The sequence below is a fragment of the Leptopilina boulardi genome, unplaced genomic scaffold (assembly GCF_019393585.1).
Source record: "Leptopilina boulardi isolate dan_hultmark-lab unplaced genomic scaffold, ZJU_Lbou_2.1 LbouV2_273, whole genome shotgun sequence".
Classification (NCBI taxonomy): Eukaryota; Metazoa; Arthropoda; class Insecta; order Hymenoptera; family Figitidae; genus Leptopilina; species Leptopilina boulardi.
Window position 1 is genome coordinate 2242280 of NW_026137833.1, and position 23873 is coordinate 2266152.

A 23873-nucleotide genomic window follows, 5' to 3' on the forward strand; every position below is an offset into this window, starting at 1 on the left:
ATATAAAGAATAGAAATAATTTCACATTTTATGTGGTAAAGCATTTCTCCAAATATTATAGGAAGTACTTCCTACTTACATTGAAAAAACTCCATCATTTTCTGAAATTTTTCCATATGGTGATAAATAGTTTCCCGTTTTATGTGGAAAAAGCTTTTTTCCTACTTTCTTTGGAAATATTGCCCACTAATATTGGAAAAAAATCCATCATTTTCGGAAATTTTTCCAAATATTCTAGATGAATTTTTTCATTTTTTTCGTTTTTCTGTGCAATTAGTATTTCTTCTCCTTTTTCGGATATATTTCCTATTAAACATTCGGAAAACCGTATTTCCACCTACTTTCGGAAAAATATCCTACTATTTTATTGGAAAAAATTCCGAAATTTTTTACAGTGTACGTATGAACTCATATGGATTCCTATATAGGATCTCATATAAGAATTCATCATACAGAAATATATATATATATATAAAAATCCATTTAAAATCTTATGTAGGATCATATATAAAATCCTATATAGGATCCTTTATTGGATTTCATGTAAGAATTCATCATTTCTTGTATGTATCATAAAATTTTATTGCTAAAAAAACATACGATGGTTGAAAGATTCTTTTTTGATTTGAAAGGTTTTTCACATCTGGTTTGTCTTAGGATGACCTAGAAGGGTTTCTTATTACCATAAAGCCTATATTATGAGTTTTTCGGGTCTCGTTTTTTTCTTATAGATTTATTTAGACGAAAAGTTTTCAAAATTTTTCGTATTGAAATATACAGATAATATGTTTGAAAATTTTTCACATTTTCGACATTTCCTCAGAGAGGACTTTCACGCATATAACAACTACATATAACAACTAGTGAGAAAAATTTTTTTATACCTATAATAGTGAAAGTCACTTTTTTGTGAAGTGAAAAATTTGATTTAATAATATTCAAGGAGTTCATTAAAAGGTAAATAATAATTAATACTTTTATAACAATATTTTTTTAGGATTCATAAAGAAATGCACTGAGAAAAATGATCAAAAAATTAAACTCAAAATGAAATTTAATTTTTATTTAAACATCACTAACTACTTTTTATAAATAATGGAAACATTTGTTTTCTTAGGATGTTGATAGACATTAATCCACAAACAGGACACAAGAGAGGAAGAAAAAATAAATAAAAAAAAACGGAAGAGAATTCAAAAGTGATCAGGTTAATTGCAAATATTGTCAGTTTTAATTCATAAATGTGATTTTCCTGAAACCAAAATATTATAAAAGATACACGATAAGAAATATACTTAAGTATTTTAATATTAATAGAATTCGAATAAAATCATTTTTATGTCGTTTTGTAAATAAATTTAACTTTTTATACAAACTTTTATTTTTTTTATTTATAGCCTTTATTTATCAAATAAGGATAAAATTTCCGATTAGTTTGAAAAAATTATTACTTAACGATAGGAAAAATATTTGCAAAAATTGTCGGTATAATTTCCAATTGATTCGGAAAAGATGATAAGTAAATATGAGAAAAAATATCTGGTATAGATTTGGAAAAAATACTGAAAAAAATAGGGAATAATATGTGTCAAATTCGTAAAAAAATCCGACTTACAGGATTTTTGTTATTCGGGAGTTTTGAGGGATGCTGATACCAACTGATAGGGTCAGGTGGGGTATTATTGTCCTTGGATTTTTATGTTTCTTGTAATAAAGTATAGAAACTTGAAAAGATTAAAATGTTATTATTGTTGCCTTGCTTTTAAATTTTATTTGCAATAAAAGTTTTGAAATCGTTAAAAATTTTTGAAAAATTTTTTTGCCTAAAGTAGTTGGGAAATTATAAAATTAAGTAAATATTTTTTAACGAATTAGTATTACTTTAATAGTTATCAATTATTATGATAATAATCAATTCTTATATTAATTCGTTAAAAAGTATTTACTTAATTTTATAATTGCAACTACTTTGGGACTGTCTATAAACTACGTTACCAATTTTTCATACTTTTTAGACCTCCTCCTCCCCTAAAATAGGTAACGTAGTTTATGGACGGCCCCTTTAGGCAAAATAATTTTTTAAAAAAACTTTTTAACGATTTCAAAACTTTCTTAAAAAATAAATTTAAAAGAGCAAGGCAACAATAATTCTTTTTAATCTTTTCACGTTTCTATATTTTTATTACAAGGAACATAAAATCCAAAGTCAACAATATTTAATAATAATCTTCGGAATGAAGTAAAAATATTTTTTTGCATTTTTTAACGAGTTTAAAACTTTTCTTTTATGAAAAAATTACAATGCAGCCAAAATAATAATTCTTCCAATTTTTTCAACATGTTTTCATTCTTTTTCTATCGATAATTTTAATTTATTAGCAAAATAATAATATTCGTCATTTACTATATATATTAGTTGATATCAAATTTATAATCAGCATCCTCCAAAACTCCCGAGTCACAAGTTTCAAATTATTCCATTAAAATCATTGTCTAAATAAACATTTTGTTTCGTAACCTTTAATATTAAATTATTTAATTTGTTTATGGGCATATCTTTGAAACCTTTAACTTTTCAATAAGAAAATTTTTTTTTTTTTTTTGAGCACAGTATTGAAACTTTGTCTACATAAACTTCAAGAACTAAGCTTTCCAATTATACAAGTGGACAGATAAAACAAGTTGTCTTCAAAAAGTTATAAATATTTAAAATTGAGAATTATTTTTAACCTGTAACAAAAAAATATTCAACAGGTGTTTGCTTTTTAGGATAAAAAACAGTTGAAGGGAATTTTTTAAGGGGTTATAATTTTAAAAAGCAATAAAATTCGTTTAATATTTTCAATATTTATATGAATAATAAAATACTGAAATAATGCACTTGGTATAAAAGCATGTGTCAAAAATTAACTAGATTTATAAATTTTTTATTTGAATATTTACATTACATTTTAAAATAGATTTTTATTATAGTGAATTGTTTTAAAAATGTAAAATTGTAATTTTTAAAATTTACCATACGATTTTCATAGACTATTTTCTATTTAAATTTAATATTCGTAAACTTTCCAATTTCTTTTCTCTTTTTTCCTTTTCTATTTTTCTTTTCTCTCGCATCTTATCTTTTTTCAGAATGAATTTTTTTGGATCCATTTTTGTGTCTCGAAATAAACATTAAAACTTAACCTTCAGGTTTTAATAATTAATGACAGTTTCTATAAAAAAAATTATAATCGGCAACTTCGTACATAACAATTTCCTTCTAAAAAATTTCGGTCGATTACGGTCGACCGTAATTGATGAATATTTTTACATTATCTTTGCAATAAAGTATTTTTTCTCGAAGCACATTCACGGGATGTTAAATGGCACATGTGAAAATATATACAAGTACTTTTCGAATACTTTTATATGATTTTCATGAAGTATCACTCGTATTACGGTTGTTTTCAAATTTTGTCCACGCGTGTTTTCGTTTATATAACTTATAATAATTTTTTGAAAACATGAAGCACATCAATTTATTATGTCTCAAAATAATTATAGTAGCTTGATCTTTGATTTCCCATAAGTTATTTTAACGTGCCGCTTGTCTTATAAAAGAAAAATCATAAATACGATGCTTACGGTAGAAAAGGTTAAGAGCATTTGAACCTTCGTGACGTCACAAATCATGGCGCATGACACGCAAACTTCTCAGGTATGTGAAAAGCACAATTTTGAATATTTTTTAAAAAAACCTTTTGGAAAATGTTCAGAATAACATAGACTCTGTCTGTTATGTGCGGAAAATTTAAAATTTTGCGTTTAAAACGTTTTTTAAACAATGTTTAAATCACAAATCATGGCGCATGACACGCAAACTTCTCAGGTATGTGAAAAACACAATTTTGAATATTTTTTAAAAAAACCTTTTGGAAAATGTTCAGAGAAACATAGACTATGTCTGTTATGTGCGAAAAATTCAAAAGTTTGCGTTTAAAACGTTTTTTAAACAATGCCTACATATAAGCAATTCGTGTATTTTTCCTTACTTGTGACAACCAACTTAAACATTGTTTAAAAAACGTTTTATACGCAAAATTTTGAATTTTTCTCACATAACAGACATAGTCTATGTTTCTCTGAACATTTTCCAAAAGGTTTTTTTAAAAAATATTTAAAATTGTGTTTTTCACATACCTGAGAAGTTTGCGTGTCATGCGCCATGATTTGTGACCTTAACATTGTTTAAAAAACGTTTTAAACGCAAAATTTTGAATTTTCCGCACATAACAGACAGAGTCTATGTTATTCTGAACATTTTCCAAAAGGTTTTTTTAAAAAATATTCAAAATTGTGCTTTTCACATACCTGAGAAGTTTGCGTGTCATGCGCCATGATTTGTGACGTCACGAAGGTTCAAATGCTCTTAAAAGTGAGGGACAACTTTTAAAAGCTTATAAATTTTTTCACAATTAATAAAATATTAATTTCCCTGCGAAAATGTGTTCACCGATTAATTAACATTGAAAAACCATATTTCAGAATTAGTAATTTTTATTAAATCTAAAACTATATCGTTTAAAGCATCAGAAAGTATGGTTAAGGACAAGTAGACATTGTTAAAAATCGCGTATTAAATTTGAAATAATTACACAGGCACAAAAAAAAAAGTTGTCTGTTTCTTGAACTACACATATATTTCCTATAGTATTTTGGCCCGCTGAAACCGAATCTGAGGTCAGAATTGCTCCATCACCCTCAGTTTTTTTTTTAAATCGACCAAAACCACCCTTAAACGGACAAATTAACACTTCGGAGATAAAAAATAAATCAACTTATTTTTTAAAAAAACCAAATTTTACATCTACGAAACTTTGCTCCACTAACTCAAAAACAAAGCCAGCATTGATCCAGCACCCCCTGAATTTTTTTAATCGAAAAAACTACCCCTAATCTGAAGAATCAAATTCAAGAGGTAAAACAATAAAATAACTGATTAAAAAATTTTATAACCAGGTATTTTTACTCCAGCAAGGCAGAAACAAAGCCAGAAATGCTCCCTCACCCTCTAAAATTTTTTTAACTCGAAAAAACCACCCTTAAATAGAAAAATTCAAATTTAGGAGATTAAAAATTAAATAACTGACTTTTTTAAAACAGAACCTTACTACATCTATGTATTTTCGCTCCACTAACTCAAAAACAAAGCCAGCATTGATTCATCAACCTCTGAATTTGTTTAATCGAAAAAACTACCCCTAATCTGAAGAATCAAATTCAGGAGGTAATATACAATATAATAACTGATTGAAAAATTTTACAGCCAGGTATGTTTCCGCATTGCTGGAGTAAAAATACCTGGTTATAAACTTTTTTAATCAGTTATTTTTTTGTTTTACCTCCTAAGTTTGATTCTTCAGATTAAGGGTAGTTTTTTTTATTTAAAAAAATTCAGAGGGTGATGGATCAATGCTGGCTTTATTTTTTTGAGGTAGTAGAGCAAAACTACATACATGTAAGGTTCTGTTTTTAAAAAAGCCGGTAATTTAATATTTTTTTACTTCTTAAATTTGAATTTTTCTATTTAAGGGTGGTTTTTTCGATTTAAAAAAAATTTAGAGGGTGAGGGAGCATTTCTGGCTTTGTTTCTGCATTGCTGGAGTAAAAATATCTGGTTATAAAATTTTTTAATCAGTTATTTTATTGTTTTACCTCTTGAATTTGATTCTTCAGATTAGGGGTAGTTTTTTCGATTAAAAAAATTCAGGGGGTGCTGGATCAATGCTGGCTTTGTTTTTGAGTTAGTGGAGCGAAAATACATAGATGTAGTAAGGTTCTGTTTTAAAAAAGTCAGTTATTTAATTTTTAATCTCCTAAATTTGAATTTTTCTATTTAAGGGTGGTTTTTTCGAGTTAAAAAAATTTTAGAGGGTGAGGGAGCATTTCTGGCTTTGTTTCTGCATTGCTGGAGTAAAAATATCTGGTTATAAAATTTTTTAATCAGTTATTTTATTGTTTTACCTCCTAAGTTTGATTCTTCAGATTAAGGGTAGTTTTTTTTATTTAAAAAAATTCAGAGGGTGATGGATCAATGCTGGCTTTATTTTTTTGGGTTAGTAGAGCAAAACTACATACATGTAAGGTTCTGTTTTTAAAAAAAGCCGGTAATTTAATATTTTGCTTCCTCGTGGAGGAAGCTATGTAGTCCTTTCGTTTATAAACTTTTTAAAAATGGTGAAAACAAATTTTCCTCTATATAGAAACATGTTATATGAGATCCTGATCAATTGTCCGGATGTATGTATGTGTGTGTGTGTGTGTGTGTGTGTGTGTGTGTGTATGTGTGTGTGGATCGTTTTTGTGAACACGATATCTTTAACAGGTTTTAATGGATTTGGATAAAATTTGTTAGGCTTATTTAACACATTAATCTCTCAAAAATGACGAGAGGATTTTTAAAAATACCCCAAAAAAAAAATTTTATCGTCTTTTTTCCAAAAATTTTTTTTTAATTGAAAAAATTTTTAAATCGAAAAATTTAAGGTAATATATAATATAATCGTCTTCTTTATGTCAAGATGAATCGATTGATATATATAAAGTATAGATTTGATTGAAATTTAAAGAATTAAAGAAAGTTAAAAAATCAAAAATTCTCATTTTAGCTAAAAAATGATGTGTTTATTTAAATTCATGTTTCTATATGAAATAATTTTATTCCCTGCATTGAAACGAATTGGTTGGTATATATAAAGTATAGATTTGATTTAAAATTTGAGAATTAATAAAAATTGAGAAATTGAAAATTCATATTTTAGCTAAAAAATTTTGTGTTTTTTTTAAATACAAGTTGATGAATAAAATAATTGTATTCCTTGCATTAAAACGAATCGATTCGTATATATAAAGTTTATGTTACACTCAAAATTAATTAAAATTTTCTTTATTTTTAAAAAAATTTAATTAATTTAAAACATTTTTAACTCGAAATTTTTTAAATCAATCAATTGAATTGGACAAATTCATTGCTTCCTTCACGAGGAAGCAAATTTTTTGCTTCACACAATGAGGAAGCATAATGTTTATGAAATAAACATAAAGGACCCCCTCCTTGTTTTTACTTCTTAAATTTGAATTTTTCTATTTAAGGGTGGTTTTGGTCGATTTAAAAAAAATTTAGAGGGTGAGGGAGCATTTCTGGCTTTGTTTCTGCCTTGCTGGAGTAAAAATACCTGGTTATAAAATTTTTTAATCAGTTATTTTATTGTTTTACCTCTTGAATTTGATTCTTCAGATTAGGGGTAGTTTTTTCGATTAAAAAAATTCAGGGGGTGCTGGATCAATGCTGGCTTTGTTTTTGAGTTAGTGGAGCAAAGTTTCGTAGATGTAAAATTTGGTTTTTTTAAAAAATAAGTTGATTTATTTTTTATCTCCGAAGTGTGAATTTGTCCGTTTAAGGGTGGTTTTGGTCGATTTAAAAAAAAACTGAGGGTGATGGAGCAATTCTGACCTCAGATTCGGTTTCAGCGGGCCAAAATACTATAGGAAATATATGTGTAGTTCACGAAACAGACAACTTTTTTTTTTTGTGTGCCTGTGTTATTTATGTATTTAATAAATTAAAGTGGAATCTTTGGAAATGATTGATTGTATCAAGCATTAATATTTCCAACAAAAACCAACGAAAAATTTATTAAAATTACCAAAATATATGCGAGGGACATTAAAGTTAAAGGTTCTAGAGATATGCCCTTATAAAATATGAACTTTTTTCCGTTTAATTTTATTTCTTTTAGGAAAGCAGTGTTTTGAACTATAGGATCTTGTAAAGGATCCTACATAAAATCCTATATAGGATCTCATGTAAGAATTCATCATACAGAAATATATTATAAAAATCCATTTAAAATCTTATGTAGGATCATATATAAAATCCTATATAGGATCCTTTATTGGATTTCATGTAAGAATTCATCACATAGGAATTTATGTGGGATGTCATGTGAGGATTTCATTGTTTTAATTGTCCATCTAAGATACCAAGTCGGAAATTATATGAGAAATTATGTCGGAAATTATATAGGAAATTCAAATATAGATGTATATCATCATATTTCCACTCTTACGCCGCCAGATGGTGCTAATTTTTTTTCTTACAGTTGAGATCAGTCTTGAATACTATAAAAGCTGAGACTCTAACTCAGAAGGTGTATTGCAAAGCACAATTTCTTTTGTTTTCAGCTGAATTACAGTAATATTATTTGATTTTTAATTAAATAATTTTTGATTTTTATAAACTGTCGTCTGCCAACTGAAAATTCCTATATGAAATCCTATATTGTTTCCTTTATATAATTCTATGTGAAATCTTAAATATAAATATTTCAGAATCTACATGAAATCCTATATGATTTCTTACGTTCAAATCAATCATATATATGATCTCACGTGAGGATTTTCAATATGATTTCATGTCAGATTATTTGTAATAATTTTTTATTCAAGAATCGAAAAAAGATTTGATGTATGATTTGATATAGGAAAATTTCTGGTTAAGGATTGAGCAATGAATTTTGGTATGTTTTTAGTGAGAAAACACGAAGGAAATTGACATAAGAAATTGAAAGAAAAAATGTGACCAGAAAAAATTGTAGGATTTCACATAGGAATTTACATAACTTATTACCTAAGAATACGTTTGTAAGAATTTACATCGAATCCTACTTCAAATCATGTCTCAATTTCCTATATTTATTTTTCATAGGATCCTATATAGTTTCTTACATGACACATAGGATTTTATGTGGATTTTAATATATGAATTTATGTGAGATCCTATATAAGATCCTATATGATAATTTTCAGTAGGGCGGCGCATAGTGAATTGTTCTCTAATAATAATAATAATGAATAAACAAAAACTTCTTTTTCTTTTTTTGCTTCTATCATAAGGCGCAAAGAATGAAGAGCTTATACGAGAAATCTGCACGTACAAATGCGTGGGCGAATATACATATATATTTCCGCGCAGTTATTCATTTCTCAATATATATTTTCGAAGTCTTCTATTTATTATTTCGGTCTTAAAAGTAATAAAGATGCATTGAATGAAGCGGTAAATGGAAGATGAAAATGGCTTGGAAACGAAATTTAAACTGTTTTAATATAAAATGCGACCTCTTTTTTTCTACTTTATTATACCTATTTATATGATATCATGCATATATATATTATTACATATCTTTCCGACTATTTTTGTTTTAATTTAGAATATATTGAGGCGCTTTAAAATTAAATAAAAAAATAATTAAAACTTTTGTGAAGCGTCACTTTCATCAAATATAAATAAGAAATATATGTATTTTCATATTCCAATGTCATTTATAATAAATGTCAATTATTAAAAAAAAAATTCTGTTAAAATTTTATTAGAACATTGCATCATTTTACATTTAGAATTTTTATTGATTTTTTTTATCTAACTTTATAATTTTTAAGTTAAATAGAATTCAAATTAAATTAAATGTTATATTAACTATTAATTTGGTAATATGTACACGGAAAAACTTTGTTCAAGAATCATTCCTAAATTTGTTCAGGAACTGAGGATATGAGAAAAATTCTGCAAAATTTACAGAAAAATACAAAAATCATTCAAGAAAATACTTGTATTTTTATTATGACATTGGAAGACTTCTTGTTAATGCCGCGATCGGAATATCTCAGTCACTGGGCGTTGAAAGTTTCTGGAACTGTTTTAGAAGACACAGTACAGTAACCAAGCACTAGGCAGGGAATGGTTGCGTCAAATACGTTTCCAATGCATAATACCATAAGCTGCTAAGGTAGCTGAGAGATGTAAAGCAGAGTTTTTGGACTCTCGAGGACGTGGGATCGAGTCCTTCCAGAGTAAATTTTTTTTCTCGCAAACGTAAAAATTTATTCTAAAACAAGTTCAAGACTTTCTGTAGTGAGTTTAGGAAGTTGTCTTGAATTTCTCTACAAGTCTTAATTATACTATATAATATTTAAAATTATATGTGTATCAAATTACCTTGGTCATCAAATCCATGAGTTATTTCGTGACCTATTGTAGAACCTATATATCCGTAATTTATCGCACTGTTGAAATAAAGAGGAAAGTTTTTTTAAAAATACGGTTAATTAAGAATTTTTTAAATACAAATATATGAGAAAATTCGTTAAAATAATAAGTACAAGTTATTAAAAGAGTGTTTTTTTAATAAATTGAAACTTTTTACTCTCTGAATTTGAATCAGTGAAATTTCACTGACAAAATAGTTGGAATTTAGCAACTGAATTATTTCAGTAAGATTTTCACTAAAATTCAATCACATTTCACTGAAAATCAGTTGAATTATTACTGATTTAAACAGTCAAATCTACATTATCATTAATCGGTAAAACAGATTTGACTGTTTTAATAAGTAAAGAATTCTACTAATTTTCAGTGAAATATGACTGAATTTCAGTGGAAATTTTACTGAAATTGTTGAGTTGCTAAATTCCAACTATTTCATTAGTAAAATCTCACGGATTTAAATTTAGAGAGTATAGTTCTATTCATAAAATAGTGAAGCGTTAATAATTTATTAATTGAAAATATAGAAATACTTACAGAGGTAAATTCGAATTATATATGGGAAGTAAAAGTAGAGCAGCTGCAACACCTTTTCAACAAATTAACATTAATATTAAAGAAAATTACTTATATCTTTAACTATATTGCAAAATTTTCTTAAATTATATACTCTAAAATTATTATTTTCGGATAAATTTGCCAATTACTGCGCGATTTAAATGTTGAAGTGTTATTTATAGATATATTTATACAAAAATTAAAATCCCAAAAATATAATATATTTGAACAAATTAATCAAGGTTTAATTTTAAAGAATAAAATTAATAATAATATAGTTTAAGCCCTTCGCAGTCTAGTGTAAAAATCATCGTTTTTGGACCCAAAACAATAAAAATAAAAGTTCCAAAAAAAATATTACACGGAGAGAAATAGATGGTAAGAACTTATGATCTTAAGATGGTAAAAAGTAGATGTTATCCGGTACCATCATTATGCTACTCGGTACTATCAAAGATGTTACAAAAAGTATGGTTATGTTACCCACTACAATCTAGATGTTACTCCATACAATCTGGATTGTAACTAATAGAATCTAGATTGCTGTCCGTATATGTAAGATCAAATATGGTACCTGGTACTGTCTAGATAGTACCCCGTACCATCTATTTCTCTCCGTGTATTTCATTTTAGGCAACCCTTGATACATAAAACAGGTTTTAAAGAAAGCGCAGTAATTATAGGTAAGTGGTGAGATAATAACTCTGTAAAAATACATTAAAATTATGTGCCTTAAAGTTAAATAACCTATTCCTATTACATCCCAGATAGCACCGAATTTTGCAGGAAGTTAACAGTAAGTTAACGACCATAAGTTCGGAAGTTAACACTGTTAACTTCTCGCTAACTTGCTGTAATTTATAAAGCTAAATTTGCAAAAAGTTTTTTTTAAGTAAGTTTGCATAAATTTTACAAGAAGTTTTTTCTGATAAATTCAAAATTAAAAAAAATATTTTTTTTCAAGATGTATGTATTTTAGTACATCCATAGTTTGTCTATACATAGGGAAATGTGATTAAAAAGTATTGCGCAGCCCTAGCTGCCATAGAAAACTTCTGCGCATGAAAATAGATTTTTAAATTTACCATAAAAATTTTGTGTAAAATTATACAAAGCAAAACTTTCAACAAATTCACTTTTCTACCTTTCAACAAGTTCACAGAAAAAACCTAGTCTCATTTTTGTTGCAGTTCAAAATGAGTCAGTGCTAAATGACATAGAAAGTGGCGCCACCAACCTGACTTATTTTGAGTTTAGGTTTTTTCTGTGTTAACAATGTTAACTTAAACTCTGAGGATATTTAAAACTTCTGGGAAGTAAACTGGAAGTTAAAAACGTTAACTTTTAAACTTATCTTAGTTAACTTCCTATTAACTTTCTGTAAAGTTCGGTGCTATCTGGGATGAAATTAATACATAGTAATGACTTACGGCTCAGAATCATTGCTCTGTAGTTCACGAATATATTTGGCTGCTTCAAATCTTATATGTTTAAAAAAAGCGATTTTATTTTCGAAATAATCTGGACCTAACGGAACCTGCAAAATAAATATTAATTAAAATTTTCTTAATTTTTAATTATTCAAAAAATTTAATTAATTTAAAACATTTTTTAACTCAAAATGTTTTAAATCAATCAAATAATTGAAAGAAATTTTTTGCTTCACACAATGAGGAAGCAAAATGTTCGATAAATGAAAATAAAAGAACACCCTACTTTTTTATTTTTAAATGCTCATAACTTTTCAATTGAACTTTTTATAAACTTTATGCAAAAAATTATAAAATTTACTATATTTTTTGTAATTTAAAGGGGTTAAAATCTTGTTTGCTTCCTCGTGGAGGAAGCTTTGTAGTCCTTTCGTTTACCTATATTAAAATTGTTTTTACCCAATAAACGAAAAAAAAAAATTACAAAAAATATAGTAAATTTTAATTTTATAATTTTTTGATGAAAAAAATTATGATCAAAATAATTTTTTGGAGGGTATAAAACAATATCTTGGTTAGGCATGATACCCCTCATTTAAAATGTACATTAAGGGGTTATTAATCTGCAATGCCTGCTCCATATATTATCAATGGAATTTCACTGACTAGTTGTGAAAATTACTGCAAATTAGTGTTTAATTATATTAGCATACCTCATCATTTATATTTTCATCACTTGAATTAAATTCCGAAAAATACGATTCTGAATAACCAATTACAATCTTCATTGCCTTAAGTTTTTCCTTAACCAGGTTCTTTGTTTCATTATTTAACCAATTGGAGTTCGACATTTCTACTTCAATTTCATGTTGGATTTCTTTAGCCATGGTTGTCGCCTATGCCAACCAGAAATTAATATATTTCATTACTTGTGACTCTGTTGTCAATGTAAATTATTTGTATTATATATTATTGTATTTTAATCATAACTTACGGATACTTTTGTCGTGTTAGGAAATTGACGTTTTATGAATTCAAAAGACGTTCCGAAATTGTATTTCAAACTATTGAAACAATATTCCCACCTAACAATTTGAAAATTTCAATTTAAAAATAGATGAACAACAACATATATGTGTTTTGAATAGTTAAAAGGGACTAAACTGCACTTTTGCGTTAATATATGACTTGGGGATTCTTGTGCTGAAATAAAAACTATCCTTTTAAAACTAAAAAAAAGTATAGAAAATTTCGAAATTATTTGACCTTTCTGATGGTTTGATGATTCCTACATCAGCAGTTTTCTTCGTGTCATAAATGAATTGTACTGTTTCTTTATCTAAATATGGAATGGTCTCCCGTATAAACATCCAATGAATGTAATTGACTGAAAAAGATTTATATATTTTAATTAAAATTTTACAGGAGGCTCCTCTTATCGGATTCTCGTACATTTTCCCGAAAACTTTTTTCCCAAATACAATTTCCTAAATACTTTTTTACCGAATGCATTTTTACGGAATCAATTTTATCTAATGTAATTATTATTTTTTAATAATAAAGTTTGTTATCATAGCAATCGTGAATAATAAACTTGTCGAAGTTTATAAAGTAGACATCCTAAAGAGTAGGTTATATCTATAAAATAGTCAAAAAGTTAAAAAATGACAAAATGGCGTACACTTTTTTAAAAAAGTGCGATTTTTTTACTATTTTTACAAAAATCAAAAAAATGATCAGATCTGATTAATTTTTAGCCCTCCTTAATTAGTTAATTTAATATATATATATATATATATATATATAAAATTTATTAAAATATTTTATTTTTATTGTACCAATTGTTCTTTGAGGTGTTTTTTCTAGTAGTTGACTTAATTTATTGAAGTAAGGTTTGTCATATACAATTATTTCTTCTGATTCATCAATAACAACATTAGTATTATTGTAAGTGGCTTTAATCATTTCGAGCCAATTAATCTAAAAACAATAAATATAAACTAAAGTTATTAACAACAAAAATAATAATCATACACTGAAAAAAGGGTTTGCTATTGACAACCAAACGTTTGGTTAGTCAAACAAATTTTGATTTAGACAATTAAAATTTTATTGATTCAACAAAAAAATTTTGGTTGCTTAAATACCAACCAAACGTTTGGTTGTCAATACCAAACCCTTTTTTCAGTGTAGTAGGATGATACCAATATTAATATAAATTGAAGAGTTAAATAAATTTTCGTTTGAGCTAAATATTCGTAATAAATAACAAGAAATAACATTTGTTTACCTTTGATATTGTGCTTGCATTAGTATTGTTATGATTATAAAAATTCTGAAAATCGCTAATTCGCATTATTTCGTATTCAAATTCTCTTCTTTCATTTTGAGTTAATTTAAGCTAATAAGAATAAATTGATTAATAATACAATTTTCATTTCTTCAAATATAATTTGAAATTAATGCGATTATTACCTTCTCCAAGGATTTAATAAACTCATACAAATTTCTACTTTCAATTTCGATTTTTTTTTCGTCCCTCATTCCTTCGGATTCTGAATATTTAGAAATTGCTCTGTTTAGAAAATTTTCATATTTTGTTTTATCGTTATTTCCATGACTGTATGAACTATATTGATTATAATAATGACTACTTTCCATATCATTCAAAAAACTGATGTCAGGCAGAAACTTATTTTCTTGAGTAATCTGCAATATTATAAAACTTGTAATGTACATTTTGTTATCGTAAAATTGGCATTTTGCTGTTTCATACTCTCTAAAACTGAATTAGTGAAAAATTCACTGATTTTAATTAAGTGATTTACTTTTCATGATTTCAATCAGTGATTTTTACTATATTTGAGCAATTCAGCTCAATATGTATTTACATTTATTATTGTAAAAGATTAATTGCTTCTTACCCAAATCATTTGAAGTGTGGAATTTTTTGGATTATATGAAGTATCTATATTAAATAAACCATATCCTCCTATAATATCGACATAATAATAAACAACATCTTGCCAAGTGATTTCTTTTTTTTCCCATTCAGTTGTATTCATAACCATTGGCCAACCACCAATCTTGTCTATAATTTTCTTCCATGGTTCCAATCCTCTTTTCTTAATTCTATCTAAAATTATTCATAATATATTTTTTAATTTCAAGTTTTCATTAAATATTATTGCTATTTCATTGAAAATAAAAATTATTTGATTTAACAACAATCGGCTATATTTATCATCAAAGCAGATATTTTCTGCAATGAATAATTATTATCGTTCGGAAGGTGTCTGAGTTAAATAATAAATATTTGATTGAAATACAAAAAAAGTTATTGATTAAAATTAATTTTATTTGTTTTAATTAAAAATTACTTGATTCCAATTAAATGGTGTTTAGAAAAAAAATTTTCTTGAAAATACATAACGAATCAGGTATAAACTTATTTAAATTAAATATAAATTTTGTTTTCAGTGTACGGAAAAAAATATTTGGCATTGACAGCAAAACAGTTTGCTGCATTGATTTGAGAAACAAAAATTTTGTTCAATCATCTTAAAACCTTTGTGTTTTATGAACAAAATGTTTTGTTGTCAAAGAAAAATATTCTTATCACTGAAAATTGTTGAACATGAATTAGACTCATAAAAAAATTAGATAATTTTATAAATGATAAGAATTACTGAGACAGGTCAACTTCTGGGACATGTCAATTATAGGGGCATATTAACTAATGGGACATGTAATGTCCATTCGGGAAAATGTACATTCAGTAAATGGAGATTTGGGATCTGTGGGGCCCCAAAATTTGAATTTGGGAGCTATGGTGCCCCAAAATTTGAATTTGGGATCTGTGGGGCCCCAAAATTCGAATTTGGGATCTGTGGTGCCCCAAAAGTTTAATTTGGGATCTGTGGGGCCCCAAAATTTGAATTTGGGATCTGTGGTGCCCCAAAATTTTAATTTGAGATCTGTGCCCTAAAATTTGATTTTAAGAGCTGTGGTGCCCCAAAATATACTACGGACAGACGGACGCCAAAGTGAAACTATTAGGCTTTCGGCCATGGGCCACGAAACCCTAAAAATTGACAGCCTGATCCGAGTAGAGGAAGACCCCTATTACCAATAAAAAGCCATCCAAAATCATAAAAAAGTTCCCAAAAAAATTAAATTTTTCTTAGGCAGACTATTTTATTGCAATTTCTTGCACAAAATACACCTAAAAGTGTAGAAAAAAATTGACAGCCCGATCCGAGTAGAGGAACACCAATTTTATGACCATTAACGCGATTTTCGTAAAAAAAAAATTTTCAAAAAAATTCAATTTTTTTTTAGGCAGACTATTTTATTGCAATTTTTTGCACAAAATACACCTAAAAGTGTAGAAAAAAATTTACAGCTAAATATAATTAGAGCAAGACTCCTATTACCACTCATATGTCAACCACAATCATAAAAACATGTTGTAAATTCAGATGTTTATTACATAAACATTTTGCTTCCTTTTTACGATAAGAAAAAAAATTAGCTTCCCCGTGGAGATAACATTAACATTGAAATAAACGTACAAAAATAATATTAACATTTGAGTACCTATAGATTGGAGTTAAATTTAAAGAAATAAGTTAAAAAATCAAAAATTTACATTTTAAGAGAAATTTCTAAATATTAATGAAAAATAAAATATAATTTATAATTATTTAAAATTATATCGATTCGTTTCAATGCAACGAACTCAATTATTTTATATTTAAACTTGAATTTAAATAAATACAAAATTTTTCAGCTAAAATGTGAATTTTCTATTTTTTAACTTTCATTAATTTATTAAATTTACCTCAAATGTAAATTTTATATATACCAATCAATTCTTTTTCATGCAAGGAATACAATTTTTTCATCTATAAACTTAAATTTAAATAATCACAAAATTTTATAGACAAAATGTGAATTTTTGATTTTTTAACTTTCATTAATTCTTTAAATTTAAATTAAAACTTTACTTTATATATACTGATCGATTTGTCTTGATGTAAGGAAGACGATTTTATTAAATATAACTTTAAATTTTTGTATTAAAAAATTTTTTCGATTAAAAAAAATTTTTTGAAAAAAGACGATAAAATTTTTTTTTTGGGGTATTTTTTAAAATTCTTTGGTCAGTTTTCAGATATTAATATGATAAATAAGCCTACCAAATTTTATCTAAATCCATTAAAACCACTTAAAATTATCTTCTAAATAAAAAAGGGATCCACACACACACTCTCATACATACATCCGGACAATTGATCGGGATCTCATGTAACATGTTTCTATATAGAGAAAAATTTGTTTCCGACACTTTAAAAATTTTTATAAACGAAATGACTACAAAGCTTTCTCCACGAAGAAGGAAAAAATATTTAAAGAAAACAGAAATATCATTTTATTGGAATTGCAAGTAAGAGCTCCCAATACCTGTGGGGTATTACTTTAAAAAAATTCATATAGATGAGTATGTGTATAAGCTTTACCTTAGATAAAGGTGTATAGTATGTATATCTGCAGTATAAAATTATCGACTATTGATAATGTTGGGATCTACCTTACCATCAGTCGGTAAAGTAGGGAATTGGATTTCAAACTTCCCCTACACTGCTGATAATGTAGATATTTACCTTATCGGCAATCGACAAAGCGGTAACTTAAATTCTGTATACTTTAATTTTGCGTAATGTAAAAACTAATATTTTATTTTGTTTTTTTACATATTATAAAAAAATATTTTTTAACTTTAATAGCAAATAGACAATAGAAAAATTAATTTCTAACTTTTTTACATTTATTAAAAAAAAAATGTGTTCAAAAATTTGCAAAACAGGTTTTTAGACACAAAACTCATTGAGTATTTTTTTTTTTTTTTTTGTATAACATCATTTATTAAGGGATAAAATAAATGACAAATAACATATCACTTATTATATGAAACTATAACATTTCTTAGTATTCATTATTCGTTACGATATAAAAGAAATCACATCACATACGACCCTTCTTCATTTTTTTTTTACAATATAATAAAGTCTCACTACTCCAATCATTGGAACAAACCCAATCCATAAGTTTCGAGATCAAATCGTTTTTTTTTTTTTTTTAATTTCCAATTATATAATCACAAAATTCTAAGACTAATTATGTTAATTATATATGGCAATAAAAAGCAAAGTTAATTTTTTTAATGCTAACATAATAATTATAATTACAATAATAATAATAATAATAATAATGGTCAAATTCATGATATTAAGTAGAGAAACCAATTGGAATGCTAAGTGATTGAAATATAACAATTATTATATCTAATGAAAAAAAAATCTATTAACAAAAAAGTAAGATACACTTAGGTATTAGTTTGCTCGCAAAAAATCAGAGTACAGTTGACCTGAACAATATTTCTTTGTATCGTGTTACGTCGATCGTTACATATATGTATATATTTTTTTATATATCTCAAGAAGGGCCAAGTCAAATCACTTGAATTATCACACGATCATTCTTGATGCGGTGGCATATAATATATATATATATTTAGATAGATTATTTTATATGTTTTTTGTGACTGTTGAAGATGAACAACTTTGATAGATGATGATGATGACAATCACAATCGATAGTCGTAAATAATATTTGAAAAAAAAAATTCTAGTACAAAGCGAAATTGATTGATTCACTTGTGTAAAATACTTTTTGTTGTTCATCTTCTATTTATTTTATTTTATTTTATTTTTTTTTTTGACTATTTTTTTGTCGAGGCGCCAGCTCGATTTAAACAAAAGAAACAAATTTTTTTTCTCCTCTCGCCTCACAGCATTGTCAGTTAATTATTTTTTTCAATTAAAAAGAAGAAACAAAGTCATAAAACACGTAAACTCGGGTGACCAAGTGCTAATTATTATTATTTTTTAATAATATATATAATATATATATATATATAGAAAATACATCGATAACTCTTCATTTTTATAAAACGTCCACTTACGACCACACGAATACTTGATATATATAATATATATATCTTTTTCTTCTTTCTTTTCTTCTATATATAAGAAATTAAATATAATAATCGATTTTTTTTTTTAATAATTTATCGATTCTTCAAATTTTTTCCCAAACCTCATATTTTTTTTTTCTTCTCGAAAATAAAATTTTTTTTTACAATAAATTACAATAAATTGAAATTATATTTCAACATTTCCATTTCGCAAATACAATTAAAATCACAGGAGCGAAAAATGAAAAAATTTCCCCTCTCACACTCCGAGTCACGATTATTTATATAAAAAAAAAAAAATCTCATTGTTTTTTTTTTGTTTCTTCAGACAAAAGCAATTAAAAAAATAACAATATAATATAGCCATATTTTTTTTTAGTCTTAAACAGTAATTCTTAAAAAAATACTCGCAGTTCCAGAAACTTTTCTTTGCGCTCTACAACGTCATTGGTTCGATGCACCAACGCAAATTGTCCATTTTTTTTTGTCAAGTTTTACGCTCCCATTTTCTTTTTTTTTTTTTTCTTTTTTTTTTGGAAAGCGAAACAAGCATTTGTGTGCAATTTGAAGAAAATGTAAAAATCATAAAACTACATTGTATTACATATTGTTACTAAATAAATATTTCGTCCTTTTCTCTGATTGCTTTCGCATGTCAGTTAATGAAAATAAAAAAAAAAAAAAAAAAAAATAAAAAAATCATTCACGTGCTTTTTTTTACATCATCCCTCGACATTCGCACTCTAACTGAGATCGCTGCGCGGAAAAGACGAATACTCATTTGCTCTAGAAAGATAGAAAGAGAAATTTTTTTTTTCAAAATGAGTATACACACAATTCCGTCTTTGTAACTTAAAAAATATCGCCTGCGAAATCTCCGCAGGTTTTAGCAGAGTAACAATGAGGGACGATGGCACGATTATAAAATTATCAGCAATACAAAACTAATTTTTTTTTTTGTTTTTTTTTCTGTTTTGTTTTAATGAAAGAGCGCAAAAATATTGAAAATCCTATTAAACAAACAGCATGCTTTTTTTAATCATCTCTCTTTGTACATTCATTTACAAGTACCACATAAAAAAAAATGTTAAACACCTCAATTTTTGATATCAGTTCAAATTCGATAATACATTTATTTAAAAAAAAAAATTCTATTTGTTAAAAATCTTATCGACAGATGGTCACACAAATAGAGAAAATTAGATTTAAAAAATGTCTATTTAAAAAAAATATACAACAGATATTTGTAAAATTTAACAATTATATTTTTTATCATATTTAAAAATCATCAAATGATTTCGATTTTTTTTTTCACCGAAACATTAATGTTTAATGCTTGCAATTCTCTACTTTTTTTTCAATTATCTAACTATTTATGATAATAATTATTACAAAGACACTTACAAATATTGTGATTCATGAAAAATCAAGAGTTTTGTAAAAAAAAAAAAAAAAAGAGTTTTAATTTATATATTAATTTTTCTTTTACGAACAATTAATTATTTAAAAAAAAACATTTTAAAAAAATGTAAAATTTTTTAATAAATAAATATTTTTTTTAAAAAAAGCTAAAAAATTTTGAATCAAAATTACAATTTCCAAAAAGAAAATAAACTCTGATTCGAAATATTAAAAAAAAAAAAATTTTTCTATATATTAGTATTTAATACAAAAACAATTATGTAATTACAAAAAACAAAGTGACCCTAGGAAAAAATCACAAGTCAAAAAAAAAAAAAAAAACGAAATTGAGACAGAAAATTTTGTTGTGGAAAAAAATAGAGAAAAAAAAAAGACTATTTACATTGAGCTCATTGTGAGCTTTTGAAAAATGTAGATATGTGTCGAAACAAGCAAATTTCTCTCATTCGAGTGAATTTGTAATCAATAATAATATTAAAAAAAAACACAAGCATTTAAAAATTTCGAAAATTATTTTTAAAAAATAAATATTTCCTCTTTTTTAGGGCAATTTTTTTTTCATATAATTCATTTCACAAAAAAAAACATTTTTTCTCTTTGAAAAAAAATGAAAAATTCTCCTAAAATGTCACAAAAATGAATAAAAATAATATTCGAAAATTTGTCTAATTTGCTAAGTATTTTCACAATATTAACTTAAAAAAAAAAAAAAAAAAAAAAAATTTTAAAAAAGTATTTATGAAAAATGGAATTCAAGAAAAATTGCATAAAAATTATATGAATACAAACGAAAGGCGCAATAAAAAAAAAAAAATCTTTCACAAAGAAATTATTGATAAAGCTTTTTTTTCTCGTAAATAATATTTCGCGCTGCATTTCAAAAAAGTGTCTCAATATTTCCATTTTTTTTTTTTTTTTTTTTTTTTTTTATTCACATTTATATATATATATTTTTTTTTTTTGTAAATATCTTCTTTTTTTTATCTTTATATTATGGATAAAGCTATATTTTTTCGATTCTCGCACAAGTTATTATATATATATATATATATTCTTATTTATATATAAAAACTTATAACAGAATCACATCTAAGTTTTTCAGAAAAAGAAAAATATACATAAGACTCGTAACATGCTGTTGCCATTTTTTTTTTTTTTTAATTGGCTCATTATTTCTTTCGAGCCTTATACACAACAATTATTTAATGTCATCTCTCTCTTTTTTTCTGAATCTCGCCAAATCGCATGCGAGAAAAGAATTGGCAAAATCGATTGACTGATTAATCGCCATACAAATAAACGAAAAAAAAAAAAAAAAAAATTAGGTCATATATCGCATCACAGCTCGCAAGGCATACAATAATTCTGCTTGCATTCGAGCTTCCAGAATCATTAAATTCACATGAACCTGAAACAAAAAAAAAGCAATTTTCATTTAAAGATTTAATTATTTGTAAATTGTAAAATTTTTAAAAATACTAATGAAAAGAAGTTACTGAAATGAAAATTAAAAAAAATATTTAGAAAAAATTCTCAAAGGTATTTTAGAAATAAGTTTTTTTTTCAAAAATATAAATAACCTTCCTTTTTTTTTACCGAAATAACGATAATTTCTATTTGAATCGCAATTTAACCATTTTTTTTCTTTCAATTAAAAAAGTTAAATTAATGAACAAAAAAAGGAGAAAACAATTATTAAATTCTTTTATTTCTATTTTTTAAAAATATTTTTTCATAAAATAATATTAAACATTCTAGAATTTACAGATAAAATAAAAATTTGTTAATTAATTTTTTTTTGTTTTTTTTTTTTTTTTTTTAATATTTGATGCTTTTTTTCATTAAAAAGCAGAATGTAAAATATTTGTTAATATTCGAGAAAGAAAGAAAAAAAAATACATTTCCCCTTTTGTAAATTTTGTTAACATGAAAGAAAGACGATTGGAAAACAAAAATGAAAACTCACCTTTTCACTGTGTTTAAACTCCCTCATCACGCGATCATAATCCCTTTTCGTGACACGTTCTGGATAGCAAACGGCACTCTTGATAAAGGTTTTCAAACTTCTTTCAAGTAGTTGATTTACTTCATTATAATCATAGTCATCATGTCTAATTCCAAACATGCATTGAATATAATTCCAAATAGCACGTCGAAAACGCGATGTATCAACTTTATTGTGCGTGCCCATCGTGTAATACGTGAGATTGTAGGCCGTCTTAAACTTATCATCGAGAAGATTGCCTACGTCATTGTAAAGCCTATTGACCAACGAATAACCATGATCGTCCCAAGAATAATCTTGTACGCGAAACGTTGGTATGTCGTTGAGTTGTCCTCGCTGCAAAACAAAAAAAAAAAGGAAATAGAGAAAATTAAAAAACAAATTCAGAATTTTCCCTTACTTCTAGACAATATTTTGTGTTTTTCCCCTGACATTTTTGAATTTTGTTCTTTTCTATCAAATGTGAATTCTATTTTTAAAAAAATTGTGATAAATGAAAATTTAATAAAATTTAAATTAAGCAAATACTGTACAAAGAACAATTCAAATTCTTAAAAAAAAAATTTAATTAAATATTTTCAAAGGTTTTAATGAAATTATTTTGAAAAATTCAATTATTTTCAAAGCTTTAAACTGAACATGAAATTTCAATTACAATTCTTTTAGTTCAATATATTCGAAAATTTAATTATTTTCCAAAATATAATTTAAATTATTATTATTTTCAAAAAATGAATAATTTCATAATTTTTAATAAATTCGTCGATAATTGAATTATTATTGAAATTTTTAGTTTCAAATCTTTTAAAAATAGTAAAAGTCAAAACTTTTAATTTCAACTCTTTCAATATTGAATTATATTTCTATTAAATATTAAATTTTTCAAAAATTTAATTAGTTAAAAAAATTTCTATAATTTAATTATTGTCTAATATTTGGATAAAAAAAAATTCATGGGTATGAATTAACAAAAAATTTTAATTTAAAATCGCCGAAATTTCAATTATTTCTGAAAATATAAAATTTGAAAATAATAAGAATAAAAAAAAAAACAGAAATAAATTAATCATTGTGCATGCAAGTAAAATTATTAAAATTATTAAAATTATTAAAATTATTAATTAGTTTAAATTATGTTAAAATTATTAAATTATCAATTAATTGAAATTAAATAAGAATTATTAATAATAATAAAAAAGCTTTTAACAAATTCCTAAGTTTTTATTAATCCTAATTTTCATTTATCAATTTTTTTTCCTCAAAAAATTGAAATAAAATTCATATTAAAAATTAGAATATAATTCTAAAAGAAAATATTTAATGAAATTAATT

At 25.4% G+C, this 23873-nt stretch overlaps 3 protein-coding genes across 7 annotated transcripts in view; 1 reads left to right on the top strand and 2 right to left on the bottom strand.

Moving 5' to 3' along the window:
- LOC127281617 (glutamate receptor ionotropic, kainate 2-like) overlaps nucleotides 1-3670 on the top strand; it is a 193326-nt gene extending 189656 nt beyond the window's left edge. The window contains exon 20 of one of the 2 annotated variants that reach the window (XR_007843063.1): nucleotides 3638-3670. The gene's annotated coding sequence lies outside the window, so the exon portion shown is untranslated. The remainder of the gene's footprint in view (nucleotides 1-3637) is intronic. The other variant, XR_007843062.1, reaches the window with a different exon arrangement.
- The window catches only part of LOC127281641 (endothelin-converting enzyme 1-like), a 47237-nt gene extending 30719 nt beyond the window's left edge, over nucleotides 1-16518 (bottom strand). Inside the window, exons 1-6 of the mRNA XM_051305456.1 lie at nucleotides 16512-16518; nucleotides 15000-15211; nucleotides 14551-14784; nucleotides 14366-14476; nucleotides 13914-14055; nucleotides 13342-13462 (exon numbers count right to left, since the gene is read on the bottom strand). Coding sequence (XP_051161413.1) covers nucleotides 13342-13462; nucleotides 13914-14055; nucleotides 14366-14476; nucleotides 14551-14784; nucleotides 15000-15211; nucleotides 16512-16518 — 827 coding nt within the window. The remainder of the gene's footprint in view (nucleotides 1-13341; nucleotides 13463-13913; nucleotides 14056-14365; nucleotides 14477-14550; nucleotides 14785-14999; nucleotides 15212-16511) is intronic.
- A 2309-nt stretch (nucleotides 16519-18827) lies between these two features.
- The window catches only part of LOC127281624 (sestrin homolog), a 322721-nt gene continuing 317675 nt past the window's right edge, over nucleotides 18828-23873 (bottom strand). For all 4 annotated transcript variants that reach the window (XM_051305424.1, XM_051305423.1, XM_051305425.1 and 1 more), the window contains 2 exons: nucleotides 22503-22877; nucleotides 18828-21944 (listed from right to left, as the gene is read on the bottom strand). In XM_051305424.1, the coding sequence (XP_051161381.1) occupies nucleotides 21858-21944; nucleotides 22503-22877 (462 nt within the window). In that variant the 3' untranslated portion in view covers nucleotides 18828-21857. The remainder of the gene's footprint in view (nucleotides 21945-22502; nucleotides 22878-23873) is intronic.